The sequence below is a fragment of the Lissotriton vulgaris genome, chromosome 8 (genome assembly GCF_964263255.1).
Source record: "Lissotriton vulgaris chromosome 8, aLisVul1.2, whole genome shotgun sequence".
Classification (NCBI taxonomy): domain Eukaryota; kingdom Metazoa; phylum Chordata; class Amphibia; order Caudata; family Salamandridae; genus Lissotriton; species Lissotriton vulgaris.
The window spans coordinates 1,416,020,594-1,416,037,134 of NC_141696.1; the positions used below are offsets into that span (position 1 = coordinate 1,416,020,594).

The following is a 16,541-nucleotide window of genomic DNA, read 5'->3' on the forward strand; positions in this document are numbered from 1 at the left end:
AGTAGACCCTTGTACTCTCTACCATTCCTATGTGGCTCTTAGAGTGTATCCATTCGTATCCCTTCCCTATGTATAAAGAGATAACTCTAATCACTAGTATATGCAGTAGACCCTTGTACTCTCTACCATTCCTATGTGGCTCTTAGAGTGTATCCATTCGTATCCCTTCCCTATGTATAAAGAGATAACTCTAATCACTAGTATATGCAGTAGACCCTTGTACTCTCTACCATTCCTATGTGGCTCTTAGAGTGTATCCATTCGTATCCCTACCCTATGTATAAAGAGATAACTCTAATCACTAGTATATGCAGTAGACCCTTGTACTCTCTACCATTCCTATGTGGCTCTTAGAGTGTATCCATTCGTATCCCTTCCCTATGTATAAAGAGATAACTCTAATCACTAGTATATGCAGTAGACCCTTGTACTCTCTACCATTCCTATGTGGCTCTTAGAGTGTATCCATTCGTATCCCTACCCTATGTATAAAGAGATAACTCTAATCACTAGTATATGCAGTAGACCCTTGTACTCTCTACCATTCCTATGTGGCTCTTAGAGTGTATCCATTCGTATCCCTTCCCTATGTATAAAGAGATAACTCTAATCACTAGTATATGCAGTAGACCCTTGTACTCTCTACCATTCCTATGTGACTCTTAGAGTATATCCATCCGTACCCCTTCCCTATGTATAAAGAGATAACTCTAATCACTAGTATATGCAGTAGACCCTTGTACTCTCTACCATTCCTATGTGACTCTTAGAGTATATCCATTTGTATCTCTTACTTGAGTGACTTTACTACTTGTACATTTGCAATTCTTCTTTCTGTTTGTATCTCGTCCTTGTGTGACTTTACATCTTGTACATTTGCGATGTTTTCTGTTTGTATCTTTTATGTAACGCATGTAATCCTAAGTCCTTATGTTTTGCAACTGGTTCTTATGTAAAGCGCTCTGACACCTTCGGGTAAAGTTCGGGCTACATAAAATCACATAAAATAAAATAAAATAAAATAAAAACCTCGCTGTTGATATCAGAGTAAATACTGATTCTGTTTCGAATCTTGATCCGGCCAATGCAGACATTCATTCTTCTGATGTCGATAAATTGTACAACATTAAAGTAGGCACCAGTAACACCCTGTATTTTCAGCATAACTCTTTCATACTACGAAGTACAACAAACAGAGTTTGCCTCAGTCAACCTCGCATAACCTATGCATCCGTGCAAAAGTGGAGAAAAGGAATTTTGTGCTCATCTTGCTCTTTGCATAAGTCAACATGAAAAGAAACGGATTTTTCCAATTTATCACATTTAATACACTTTTCTCTTTATCTTATTGTATATATGTCAAAGATAATTGGCAAAAAATAGAGCAAAATCAGTTAGCTCCAGGTTTGCGCTGATTCAAAACATTATGTGATATCTTAGAGGTTCAGTTGCTAGCTCAATTTGCTCCTACACAAACAGTACAGAATGTGCTAAATATATTTACTGCATGGTTTGCACCAAATGTAATGTCAGTTCACCTGGAGTGAGGAGCACAGCGTCTACAGAGACAGCACTCCAAGGGCTGGGAGAATCTGGGAAATGCTGATGTCTAAAAAGGAGTATTTACTGGTTCACTAAGCAGTAGTAAATGCCTCAATGGCAGATTCGTTCCATGGCATTAGACACCCTACAACATGAAGCACTGTGAGGCCTGGGGACTCTCCGACCTTTCTGCTGAGGTTTATAGGCGGCTGTCTACATAAATAATGCAACTCATTTCATTAAGTATGAGCCTCTCTGCACTGTTGACCTTTTCATCCCATGGCTCATTGTGCTAAATTGGCTGCAACCTCTGGACACTGGGTACTCAGAGAATTTGCAGCTGTCATCATTTGGAAGAGTGAGCGAATTTCTCCTGGGACAAAGCCACAGATGTAGCATACGCATGCCCTGTTGGAAAGAGCTGAGGTGGGAGTTCTTACCGTGTAAACAGTGTTATCTTCCTTCTATTAGTAAACAAAGGACATCGAGTTAAAACCCAATACCATTTTTCTCAGATAGATACTGCACAATAATCACACCTATAATGCAGGGACTTGTTTCACTATTGCTCGTTTCGTGGTTATACAGGTGTTTACACTTTCATCATATTTTCCCAGACTAAAGCGATGGCAGCCATTTTGTTTTTAGCAAAGTGCCAAATGGATACTAGTCGGTGGCCTAGCTGTAGTAGGGATTTTAGCCTGTGCTCCACCCACCCTCCTTATTACATTTTGTTCACCTTCTGACCTCTGCTTTGAAATCTTGCACAAAGTCAGTACATATGAGACACAAAGATATAAAGAAAATCAAGCATTGGCAAAGTCAGAGGCTTAGATGTAATGTTTTTTGTGGGGAGTGGATACATACATGTGATAAAGAATTGAACGTGACAGACAGTGTGATGGTTAAGTACGTTTTTAGATGTAAAATAGTCCCAAATGAATTCCAATGAAAGGACGTCCAAGAGTGTGCAATGATGCACGAAACAGCCAACAGAGAGCGATAAATGGCCCTCTAAGTGAATTCTAGTATATATATATATATAGATAGATAGATAAATAGAAAGATAGATAGATAGATAGATAGATAGATAGATAGATAGATAGATAGATAGATAGATAGATAGATAGATAGATAGATAGATAGATAGATATTTGAAAAGGTACCAATAGATCATTAACAGCTGATCTCTCAAGCCAGATCTGAAATAGATGGAGAAAGGAAATTAGTGATCTTTACATTTTGTGAAGATCACGTCAGGGGAATACATTCCTTCCTCGCCTCTAAGCAGGCACATTAGTGGCTGTATTATCACTGTTCACGACACAGTCTACTTAACCCCTTCGATGCTCATGATGAGCTGAGCTCGTCATGAACAATGGGATTCATAGATTATCAGCACAGAGGGGGAATTGCTGCAGCACTGATGGTGTTAACCACATTTTGATAATATTTATATCAGTGCTGGACTCTCAGATGATAAACCACAATGCTTACTTGAAATCCTGCCAAGTGGCCCAGGAAATAGTTAGCTATAGTTGCCAAGTGACCACATGTCATGCGTGACACCTTTGCGTAATCACGCTTGTTATTGAAAAGCCCTTGCATCCTTAGTTTTTTTTAAAGTTACTTATTTCACGAGTTTTGTAATATTCTGTCATGTCATCTTCTGATTACTTCAGAGTAATGGTATCAGATGGAGGCATCCAAGGTGTTAGTAAAGTAGGTCCTCCCTCCCCCCAAATATCCTTTCCAATCTCTCACATTGACTGTGTCAAAGAAGCAGGTAGGTTGAATGCCGCGCTATGGAAATTCTGCATTGGAGAAGGCTTTCAAGCGTTTGAAGTTCCCCCTAAATGAATCAGAGAGCTCTCCAACTACATGGAATTCTAAAGACTATTGAAGCTTGGCTGTTCCCCCCGCCATATGGCATTCACCTCACGGCTGCCATAGTTTCAGAACCTCACATGAAGAATGGTCCATAAATAGTTGGCTCTTAGAACCCAGACCTAGAGCTGAGTTCATAGTCATGCATAGTTGTAGCACCAAGACCACCGTCCGGAGCCCCCCTCTGTCCCTCACATACAACATGCACAGCTTCTCACATAGGTTACACTATAAAAACACCATCAACCATGCATTTTATGCAACATGGCTCCATATTGAACAAGGATTGCTTAGTAATTGGGGCCATATTTGTGGTGCCAGCACACTATATAAATGGTGTAATAAATGACAATTATTAGTGCCAACCTCTTAGAATGGCTGCCGCATGGACCATTCTCACATATGAATTTGTCTATCATTTTTGGTTGATTTACTTCCGAATGTGTGCTGAAGAGAGGTGCAGAAAATGTTTAATTACCTTCCATAGCTGAGCAAACTGGAGGAATGTCACATTCACAAAGGTCAGAAATTCCCCAAATTTTCCAGAAGCTGGTATAGTCGAATGTTCTCATCCCTGCACCCGGATGTCCCACCCAGTATTGACGCAGCATCCAGATGCAGGGATCTCCTCCACTGTGACGTAGTTGTCGGTGAGAAGATATAATGGCCACAGTTTGGCCATCTCATCTCCATTGCCCATACGCATAAACCCTCCAAAGGGTGACTCTGCTGTGAAATATGGTAAGCGCCAATGTTTCTTAGCCATGCACGAGAGTGGACAACTTTTTCTTTTTTTCTTAAATGTGTTTTGCTTCCCACTAAGTAAAACTGATGAACTTAAAAACAAAGCTGGAGAAGATGCAAGCCACAAGGCTTGCCATGGTCACTTATGCCATGACTAGAAGTTATAATTCCATGTGGAGATTTATTGCATCCAAACTTACCATTCTTGACCAGAATCACCCCACGGAATTCCATTATGAGTTAAACTCCTTGCAAAGCGAATTAACTGTTGGGACACCGAATTGTCGTGCAGTATCAACCTCAATATTCCCTATTCCAAAGGGTTTAGTGGACACATTTATCACTTGGTGTGTGAGGGCGTCTTTGTGGGTTGAGTGTCGCACGGGGGGGGTAGAGAAGATAGGGGATTGAAAGGAAAGATTAGGTATGGCAGGGTGGAGAACCATGTGGTTTTACTGTTCATCAATACTAGCCAGATAAAGCAGGTCAGGTGTTCCCTTACCCTTGAGATTCAGTAAGTGCCTCTGGTGGAGCCCTGCAACAGTGGCAGGGGACCCGCAGTTGTGGAGGGGACCCCACAATGGTACGGAGGTCCCTAATGCAGTACGGAGGTCCCAAATATATCAGGAGCCTCCGCCACGAGTGCGGAGGCCCTTTGTGAATCGGGCCCTATGACTTACATAGTAAGCGGAATGGAATTAATACAGAAATTGTGCTCCACCTGACGTGTAAACAGTGCCATAGAGGTGACCTGTGGCTAGTCTTAGTTATCAATTATGTATCTTTTGAAGATGTGGAGATATGTACAGAGACTGCCTCTGCCTGTTCTAGGCAGTTGTCTGCTATGTATCTTCGCGTATCTTGCGATGTGTCTCACCATTAGCTTCCACTCTCTTTAAAGGGCTCTATATGGCTCTCTTCCCAGGTTATCACTAATGAAAAATGACAGGCTGCCAAAAGAACCACTGCATCCACTTGAAAAATCAAACACATTTGGAAGTCCTTAAATGGTAATCAAGGCGATGCAGTGCCTCGTTTTTTTTCCTGGTTTTTGCCGTCAAAGGATTAGTTAATGCAAAGCAGACAGGTTTCGAAGTCATTCTGGAGCAGCCGAGATGAAGGCAGCACTTGCGGGTCATACTAATTACATGCTCTTGACACAGACATGTAATGCAGGCCCCTGTAGCGCATGGAGACCCCACCCTTCAGTGAGTGAAATTCAGCTCAAGGCCTATGAATATCTGGGTTATCAGAGCAGCGGTGGGCGAGCCAACAAATTAATTAACAGAGAGGGGGGAGCCATGCCCCTGGTTTTCCTCTAAAAGCACTTGCATGAACCGAACCCTCGAAATGTTAGCCATGTAACTCATGCAACAAACATCAGGTAAAACATTTAAAAATGTAAAAAGTGTATTTCTTTAGCATGCAGCAGCTTTGGCCTTAATAAGTCATCAGCGATATCATCAGTGATGTCATTTGAGATTTCACCAGTAATGGCTTTAATTATGTCATAGAACATGTAATGAGTGCTGCAATATGTGAGGTCAAAAGCAGTGCATGGCGGGGGCACGCGTTATAGTTAGTTCTGCTAAATTTCCGTTTTTTTTTTTAGTTCACAATGTTAATTTTGTCACAAACATAACCACCGAATTAAGGCTCCAATATACAAAGGTAAACTGAGAGGCAAGTCGAACTTAACGACTTTCGGTATTCACAAAAGGCATTTACTATTCGTCCTATGTGAATACCGTAAGTCTTAAAGTTTGACTTTCCACTCAATCTACCTTTCTGAATTGGGGCCTATAATGTCACTTTAACCATCGTTTTTTTCAGTGAATTTCTAAGGTTTAAAAAAAACAAAAAAAAACAGATCTTTATATTACACCTGACTATAAGGATACTTTAACCTTTGTTTTTCTATATATTTATATATGTGCAAAATGAATTAGGTCACACAATTATTGAAAGAGTCAAAGTATATATTTGTGGATCCTACCTAAATTGAGCAAGTCATCAAAAGCAAATATTTGGTTAATTTAAAAAGAATGAGCCTAGACACAATCGAAACTGAGAGTGTCCTGAAAGTGAGAAGACATGACATTCAAATAACAAGAATCGGACATACAGTTGAGTATCTACAGCACATTAACTTTTCAATTTGCTAGGTTTTGTACCCTTATATTTCTAGAGTTTTTTTGTTAATAATGAACACATATATTACTTTATTCGGTAGATGGTCACATATTATTATGTTGCCATTACAAGCTTACAAGACACACGGAAGGGCGGACATTATTAGCAAACAAGTTCCAAAGTTGTATTTACTCAAAGTATCTGTACGGCACAAATATATGAATTTATTTTCAATCCTCATACCTTTTTGTAGTCAATTGTTTATGGCAAAACATATGTCTACCAGAATAATTTGTGCATGAATACATAACAAGTCATTAAACTATTCAGATACACTGTATAAAAGAGTGCCTAATGATAAAAGTTACCATATATATAAGAAAAAGAATAGACCATTTACAGAGATATTCTCGATTCAACAAATGGGAATACATCGATAAGAGATCAACAAATAGGGTGAGATCAACAAATAGGATTAACACAAATCTCAAAATCTCTCCAGGGGAGCATCTAAAACCTTGATTAATTTCAATTTTAGGACAATAATGCAGGGAAGAAAATATGATTTGTCACCCCTGCAACGAAGCAGAATGGAACTCTGTAAAATTCCATTCTGAAATTATTTGCATAGGGGAGAGCAGCTGAAAGAAGACTAGCAACTAGACATAGCTTTATTTTACCCCTTGAATTCATTATGTATTCATCCCCTATAATTACTGACCAAAAAATGAGAAAGATTCAAATACCATTAATTAAAAACTTGGGAAGATATTGCACTTTGTCTGAGCTACAACGGCCATTAAATAAGGTGAGAGTACCATTAGCGGCACTCGCAAAGTGAGTGCTTTTGAAACTGGTCCCGAATCCTCAAAGATGGATTGTTATACATCACAATGGACATTTATCTCATCACAATGTTCAACCAGTAAACCCAACATGCAGGCCCATTTATGCACAAATGTTTCATGTGTTATGGAGAACAGTGAACTCACATCCAGGCATGTGTACTCCAGTCACCCCAATTAAGCCATTTTCATGTAGAAGCCCAGTACGGAACTATTCATTAGTTCATTTGGGTGCAGGGGTTAAAGCACCTACTGACAATATCACTCTCATCTCTTCTCTCATGGATCTTGGGAGCAAATTAGGAGTAGCAGCTTTTTATTTGTTTTTGATAACCAATTTTTATTGATTTTAACATCATTGATGACACACAGCATGACCATTTCCACACAACTAAATAGTAGGCACCATTCCAATATACATTTAGGAAGTCCCCATAGCCAAAGCATGATATTCCCAGCACTTGCCCCAGATCTTCTCTTTTCTGCGGCAACCCGCACCTCGTAAACCAGCTGTTTTTGCTGGATTCCCCAATCTATCCCCTCTTCCATTCCACCATTGAAGGGTGTTCTGGGGATATCCATTTGTGAGCAATTTTCCATTCCGCCACTAGTGTTGCTACCCCAATAAAGTCAGTTCCATTCTCTGCCCCTCCACCTCTTCTAATAAGTCCAACAGAGTAACCCTGGGAGTGAGGTCAATCTGGCAGCCCAGAACCACAGCTCCTCCCCTATTCGTTCCCAAAAAAGGGCCAGTTTTGGACAAGCCCACGCCACGATCCTCACTCAGCCCGACTCTGTTCAACGTCTACATGGCCCCCCTCGCTCGCATCGCCAGACTACAAGACCTCAACATAATCTACTACGCCGACGACACCCAACGGATCCTCTCCCTCACCAAAGACCCCCTCACCGCCAAATCCAACCCACACCAGGGCATGAAGGCCGTCGCCGAGTGGATGGAGGCAAGCCGACTCAAACTGAACACGGACAAGACGGAGGTCCTCATCCTTGGGCTCAATCCCTCAGCGTGGGACGACTCCTGGTGGCCAGCATCACTGGTAACCTCCCCAGCACCAATCAACCACGCACGCAACCTAGGGGTCATCCTCCACTCCAAGCTCAGCATGACCATCCAAGTCAACGCAGCTCCCCCACTTCCCCCAGCACCTTGAGACCCTAGCTGGTAAGCAGTGCGCTTTACAAATTCCCTGATTGATTGATTGATTGGAAGAAGTCTTCCTCTGCCAGGGAGCAGCTTGCACACTGGGGCTGGGAGGCTACACAGGCTGAGTGAAGTCACCTGAGAAAGAGCCCTGGCTTTCAAGGGACCATCCTCTAAAAAGTGCTTTACTAGTTCTACCCCCAATGAAGACATACACAGTGATATCCATTTCATTTTTTTATGTAAGGGGTTTCCACATGGTAGGCAAGGGTCAAAAATTTCATCTGGTGCCTGCGTGGGGCCTTCAGTGTTTAACCCCTTCGCTGCTGGCCCGTTTCCGCCGCTGTGCGGTAAACAAAAGAACAGGGGCGGGCCATGGCGATACCAGGCCGTCATCAGCACACGAGCACTGTAGTGCATGACGGCTTGGTATCGTCATCAGCATACAAGGGGTTAAGTCACTCGCATGCAAGCACACATACACACATATGCATGCACACACATGCCAACCTATCTAGACTTGTACTTTAAAATTACAGGTTTAGAAAAAACATGCATGTGTTTATTTTTGGAGTTAGTATTGTGTGGCATTTCTGTAGTGCCCAGTCAGCCATTATTATGCAGTGTAAGACATGTACACAGCAGTGTCCTTTGTGATTGTGCTTGATATCCTCCTGCTATTGCAGAACTATCCCCGGACGTCCTCTTTCTAACCGAAACCTGGTTAACCCCAGAATGTGACCCGGATATAATTCAAACCTTGCCACTGGACTATCACATTGAACGCCGGGACCGCCCTAGCGGGAAGGGAGGAGGCCTCTCCATAATCTATAAGTCCATATATCAATGTCATTGCACCAGCGACCCTATCCTGGACTGTGAAAGCCTATCCTTCTGCCTTAAACTCACTCCCAACGATTCCCTAACAGGTACGCTAATCTACCGCCCTCCAGGTGCGTTGCACAACTTTCCCTCCTCCTTACCTTCGCTCGCCGCAGAAACTGCCATGTCCTCCTCGAACTACACACTGTTGGGCGACCTCAATATTCATTTCGATGTCAGCACCGACTGCACCGCCAGCGAGCTCATCTCCAGTCTAGCTGCAATCCAACTATCTCAATTGGTAAAAGCGCCCACCCACGACAAAGGTCACCTACTCGACCCAGTCTTTACCAACTGCCCCACACTATCAGTTGGCTCCATTACTCCCCTACCCTGGACAGATCACCATCTAATCCACCTAAACTGGTCTATAGAAAACGCCACCCCGCCTCCCCCTCCCATAACTCGGAAGATGAGAAATTGGTCGAAACTTCCGCTAGAGGCGTGGTCTGGCCTTCTCTCAAACTCCATACCTACCCTCTCCAATAACCCGGAACAAAATAGCATAATCTTCAACAAATGGCTAGAGGACTCCATCGACACCATTCTCCCCGCAAGAAAAACCAAACTAAAAAGAGCCCGAGAAACCGCCCCTTGGTACACGGACAAACTCAGGGAGTTAAAACGACAGTGCAGAAAAATGGAGAGGAAGTGGCGCCTTGGATACGCCCTAGCCGACAAAGACAGGTATAAAGAAAATATTAGAGCCTACAAACTGGAAATAAGCGCCGCTCAAGCCACCTACTACAATGAGAAAATCATGGCAGCCAGGTCCAAACCTAAAGAAATTTATCAGGTAGTTAAAACACTTTCCAAAATTCCCCCTCCTACAATCACAACCCTTGATCCCATCTCCCGCTGCAATGAACTAGCTGAATTCTTCTTTCAAAAAATAAATAAAATATACTCCTCATTTACAAATCCCAACCCAGAATCTGTTTCGCCACAATCCACCTGTGCGACTGAACATCCTGCGCAAACCCACCTGAATGATTTCACATTATTAGACCTGGAATCACTCAAATTACTCACACTTCAGGTGAAATCTGGTTCCCCCCTCGACCCTGTACCCCCCAAGATGATAAACATGGTTAACCCAATCATTCTTCCTGTTCTCCTGGATCTACTCAACAGTTCAATCTCCTCAGGGGTGGTCCCCCCTGCCTGGAAACAAGCAATGGTGAAAGCACTAATAAAAAAGCCTAATCTCAACCCAGCAGATTCTAATAACTACCGCCCAATCTCTCTGCTACCATGGGCAAGCAAAGTCCTAGAGAAGCACATCAACCTCCACCTCACTGACTACCTCGAGGAGAACCACCTACTCGACGTCTCTCAAACAGGGTTCCGCCCCAGACATGGCACTGAGACGGCGCTGTTAGCCATCACAGAAGAAGCTAGGAAGATCTTGGATCGAGGAGGGACAGTGGCAGTGGTCCTCCTCGATCTAAGTGCAGCATTTGATACGGTATGCCACAAAACTCTTCTAGCTCGACTCTCTGATCTCGGCATATCAGGAATCGCCTTAGACTGGCTGAGCTCGTTTCTCAGCAACAGAACCTTCCAGGTCTTTGATGGCGACTCCTACTCCAAAAACCAACCCTTGGACTGCGGTGTGCCTCAGGGCTCCTCTCTGAGCCCCACGCTGTTTAACGTGTACATGAGACCATTGGCAGGTGTCGTCCAAAAATACGGTATTAAAATCATATCGTACGCGGACGACACCCAGCTGGTGGTCTCCCTGACACAGAAAGGCAGCGTGTCCCCCCAACCCAATTTGGCAGCATGTATGGAGGAAGTTAAAAGATGGATGACAATGTCATCCTTAAAACTTAACGGTGATAAGACCGAGATTATGATCCTCGGTCCCTCCCCCCCCACCACCTATCACCAGCTATGGCCCTCTAGCCTGGGACCTATGCCAACTCCCAAGGAAAACATTAAAAGCCTAGGAGTTTGGCTAGATAGCAAACTCACATTAAACACTCAAGCAACAAAACAGCTGCAACCTGCTTCGGAATTATTCGAATGTTGAAAAAAATTCTTCCACTACTACCATTCGAAGCTAGGCGAGTGGTCATTCAGGGCCTCCTACAATCTAGGCTGGACTTCAATAATGCTCTATACCTAGGAGCACCAGAGTATGTGTTAGAAAAACTGCAAAGAACACAGAACTGTGCCGCCCGCACTCTCTTACAGATTCCTCGCAGAGAGTCAGTCAAGGCAGGAATCAGAGCTCTCCACTGGCTCCCAGTCAGAGAGAGAATAAAATTCAAGGCGCTCTGTATATCATATCAAGCATTCCACAGAGCAAGCCCAGAAATTAACCACTCACTTCTCTCCCCCTACTGCCCTGGAAAAATCCTGCGCTCCACGAATGCACTTTTTGCCGTAGTCCCCAGAATCAAAAAAGCTAGAGCAGGAGGCAGGTCCTTCTCTCTGAACGCTGCCAGACTCTGGAACTCGCTCCCCGTTCCACTCAGAGCCAAGCCTACCCTTCTAAACTTCCGCAAAGAACTCAAAACACTCCTATTTAGAAGCTAATTCCCCTGCTACCTCCTACCCTCAGAATCTATTCTTTTCCTTCTTTAGCGCTTGGACGCCTTCGGGCAGCAGACGCGCTCTACAAAACCCCCTCACTTCACTTCACTTCACATTGCGTCGGAGATTCACCTGTGCGTCAAAAAATTATCTTGAGCATTCCTTTGTAAGCGCTTACCAAGTGTTTGGCTTCGCTTTTGCCTGCACCTCAGCTATCATGCATAGTCATCATATAATTCTACATATTTTACAATCTAATTTGCATTTTTTCTACAGCCATATCACAAGCCTAAAATGTCATAGTTAAACAGCACACGACTAGCTACATTAATATTACTTTTCATGCTCAAAAACATAAAATTAAATTACATTAAATTAGATAAAATTAAAAATGGCATGTTATTTAAGAGCACCTTTTTGCATAACTGGTCATTCAGTTATTTCTGCTCCAGTGCATCCCCTTGGCAGCACAGACTTATTGTTGGGGCGTCCAAACATTAGGTTTTGCTGATTTATCACATTATGTTCTATCTGTTCTATTTTGCCGCTTACCTGTCTCTCGGAGTAATGGAAATCTCTCTCTCCTAGTAATGCAAATCTCTCTTTTCTAATAATGCAAATCTCTCTCTCCTAATAATGCAGATCCCTCCACATTCAGTCAAGGCAAACTGTTAAATAGTACTTTGTACTCAGAGCAGTGAACCTGCCCTGTGCAGAATATTCACATATTGATCACTGGGGAGAAACAGTTCAATACTCCTGTTGAGCCTTGGCATCTTTTTCCGGCACAGGGAAAAGGAGGCTGCACAATGGATCAATAGCCCGCTTTGGGGTTATGGTCATATTATTCTGGTATTGATTACCAGCAGATCTGAAGGCAATTATTTTATAAAAACAAGAAGGTTATTTTTTCATCCATTGCTTAGAAACAAATCACAGACAGAAGTCCTGTTATAGTAATGGTACACAGCCTTTAAATCACTGCAAGCGTCAACAATGATACACAGTAAATGAGTCATAGAAAATCTGCAGGGCATTGTTTGCACGTAAATGCTTGGTTGTGGCATTAATCGTAGAGGCAAGTGGTGTAGTTTGCATCTAATACCCCATTGCACTACTTTTGCTACCCTGGATCTCAGAGGTCCTGATGGTAGCTCAAGGGTATAAAAATTGAGCAGGACTCCAAGAGCCATGTTAACCTTCTGTAGTTTTCACACCATGGGCCCAATTCACAGAACTAACTTAAGATAAAATCCTAAACTTACTACCATTTTGGTATTCACAGAAGGCATTTACTCATTTTGGTATTCACAGAAGGCATTTACTCATTTTGGTATTCACAGGAGGCACTTACTCATCAAAATGAGTAAGTTACTCATTTTGGTATTCACAGAATTCTGTGAATACCAAAATGAGTAAGTGCCTTCTGTGAATACCAAAATGGTAGTAAGTTTAGGATTTTGTCTTAAGTTACTTCTGTGAATCGGGCCTCATGCTCTTTTCATGCACCTCAGCATTTATTTTAAGGCTGTTGAAGAGCCACCCTGTGATGTCATCATAGGTCAAATTATGCAAGCTAAGTCTATGCTGTTTTGGTGAATTGACGTCTAATTGATGTTTATTGTGGCATCTATAATATATGTTTGTGTAGATTTGCACTCAAATCCATATTAAATAGAATTGATAAAAGAATGGAAAACATTGCAAGGTCTAAGCATTCAAACTATATTAACTTTCAAACACAAACATTTACTTAAAAATAGGAAAAAACAAGTTATGAAGATAATCCCACATTATAAAACAATAAGTGCCTGATCCTACTGCTCAATTGTGCAGACCACCCCCTCATTAGTAGTCTAATGTCTTTTGACCTGTAATTGACAAAATGTATTTTGCTTTATGGCAAGGTCATCATGTCTTATCCTACCAGCACAACATAATCCCCTAAACCCATCAAGTGTCAATGCCTTCTAACAGACTGACTAAGGAAAACCAGAGAAATACATTTTCAAAATTCTGAATGAACTAGTTCTGATTCCAAAATGAGGCAAGCCAAGTTAACTCTTGTGTCTTTCAAGAATAATAAGAGAATCAATTCAGAAGTCTAGCATTACCTTACACCATATTTTAGGGACAAAGTGCGACTGTGACTACTAAATATCGACAACTGAATAACATAGAAGACTAACATCATAGAAAGAATACCAAGGGACAAAAAAACGAAAAGTATATATGTATAAATTTTGTATACCTAACTTCACCTCTATGTGGCTTGATGATATATATATATGGAGTCTAGAATAGTACATCTATACATCCCTATATGCACCTAGCTTTCCCTCAATATGTTGCTACAATATTAGTGTGACACAATATTCTTGTACTTGATATTCAGGGGTAGAAACAGAACTGACTAACCGTGGCAAAACATAATATTTGTGAGATGTGTAAGAACATAGGAAGTCAGAGGGCCATACAATACTGTGGCATTTGAATTTCTAGTGGTATCAGTTGCATTGTTTAACATTTCATTTCTGAAACTTATCAGTGATAAAAAACAATTGGTAGTATCTTACTCTGTTCGGCAAAATGTTATTTTCTGAAATGGCAAAAATGCAAAATATATTATTTGGGGCACTATAGTGCTACCATCAAGCACGGCCCAATTTACTGTTAACAAATTAAAAAAAATTACACCAAGAGTTTTAGTGTGGACAATTTCAAATACATCTGGTGCAAATCAGTTTGTGTGGTACGGTACCATACACTCCACAGAAAAAGATGTATTTCATTGAATGAAGGAGGAAGGGAAGCTCCAGCCTACCTGAGACAACTTTCACTGTGTCCTTCTCCCATGAGGTAACCGTGATGTAGGCCTCCACAGAGGAGGAGATAATGCACTTGAAAACCGCTGCATTGCCCCTCATGGCTTTCTGGTCTTCTACACGAACCGTGTAGGCTTCTCGTAAAACTGGAAAAGGCAAAATAGAGGTGATTTGCATGATTTCCATTAAAACATTACATTTTTATGACTACGTCATAAATAACTATTTTTTAAAGTTTTTTTCAGTGTAACACACCTACAGAATGGACTGAATTAGAGATAGTACATGAACTGGAAATTCGGGGAGAGCAATATTTTTTATGATGCAACTCTACCACAATCCTCTCTCCACTCTCAAAAAGAGAAACATCATAATGTAGTCCCCGGACTATGCTGTCTGCCACTCTCAGTCACATATCAGGAATATCTCACTATGGGCCCGATTCACAGAACTAACTTAAGACAAAATCCTAAACTTACTACTTTTGGTATTCACAGAAGTTAGGATTTTGTCTTAAGTTTATCTTAAGACAGACTTAAGACAGACTTAAGTTAGGATTTTGTCTTAAGTCTGTCTTAAGTCTGTCTTAAGACAAATTTAAGACAAAATCCTAACTTCTCTGAATACCAAAAGTAGTAAGTTTAGGATTTTGTCTTAAGTTAGTTCTGTGAATCGGGCCCTATGTTAGGCATCTGCCCTCCCTCACATTGCGTATAGTTGTAGCAGTCCACACTCACGACAATTCCAAGTAAGTGCATCATGAACACTCAGAGAATCCTGAAAGGTACCAGTATCATGGTATAATATTCATCCTCTCTGTAGGTTGATCTTCCTGCATGTGTACAATATTTCTAAATATGATGGCCAGGTTTCAGCAAGATACATCAAGTATAATAGGGTTACCCAGTGACCCTCAGAACCTGAGTATCTGAAATCTAAGGTAAGGTAGGTTCTGTCGGGAGGAAAATAATTACTTTAACTTGGTCATAAAAATGTACAGGAAACGAAAAGGAACACACTTAAATTGATGTAATCAAAAAGAATTGTATTAGTAAATTAAGTAATTTTTCTTACAATATGATTTGGTGATAACATAGGCTGCAAGGGCAACACTCTGAATCACTCCACTGCATTGGTAGACCGATGGACTTCCCACCAAACTCAAAATGAGTCCATTAATCCCATCAGCTGGGGCACACTCTACTTCATGACACTGGTACCATCTATTACATCAACTCCCATCAGAGGATAGCTAGTGACCTTGTGAGCGGTAGACAAGGAATACCTACTTCGAAATTGGAGATGACTCTTAGTGCCAATACAGAACAAAGGACACAGGAAATGTATAAGAGGGCCTCATATCTTATGTGAAAAAAACATCTACAGAGTCCAAGGCAAAGTAAATACATTCAATATGATTTGCTCCTTCATATTGGAGATTGATGGAAATGCTTTAGCACTGGCAGGCCTGTAACCATCTGCCCCCCACTCTGATCATAAAGGCAAAATACCCACATCTGAACATTCTAATCCTCTTATAATTTTAAAATAGGGGAGATGTATTGTCACGCCCCCACATTCGCCTCTGCGTAGAGTTCTGAAAAATACAAACTATAACCCTAACGCAAGTACCGAAATCACATTAACAAACTTAGATTAAGTGAATCCTTCTAAAAGGCCCAGAGGAGATGGACACACACCTACACATATTATAAAAATAAACAACAGACCGCCCATTCCACAATCAGATGTGACCACAACACTTCCCCCTCCCTGCATTCTGTGCACTGCCACACAAGCCTCAAAATGGATTGATGATGAAACAAACACACACCTATCTTATCTGCATATAATTTGGAGCGAGAGGTAATGTGCATACACCTAGTCAAGGTGCACCAAAGACAGCATTGTAGGCAACACCAGTGGCGGCTTCTCTGCTTAGGCGTAGGAGCGCCACTCCATGCTGACGGAGCAGTGTAA

The 16,541-nt window shown here is 41.7% G+C and overlaps 1 protein-coding gene across 1 annotated transcript in view; it reads right to left on the bottom strand.

Annotated features, from left to right (window-relative positions):
• Positions 1-16,541, bottom strand: part of DSCAM (DS cell adhesion molecule) — a 985,823-nt gene that overhangs the window by 819,250 nt on the left and 150,032 nt on the right. The window contains exon 3 of the mRNA XM_086935432.1: positions 14,561-14,707. Coding sequence (XP_086791558.1) covers positions 14,561-14,707 — 147 coding nt within the window. The remainder of the gene's footprint in view (positions 1-14,560; positions 14,708-16,541) is intronic.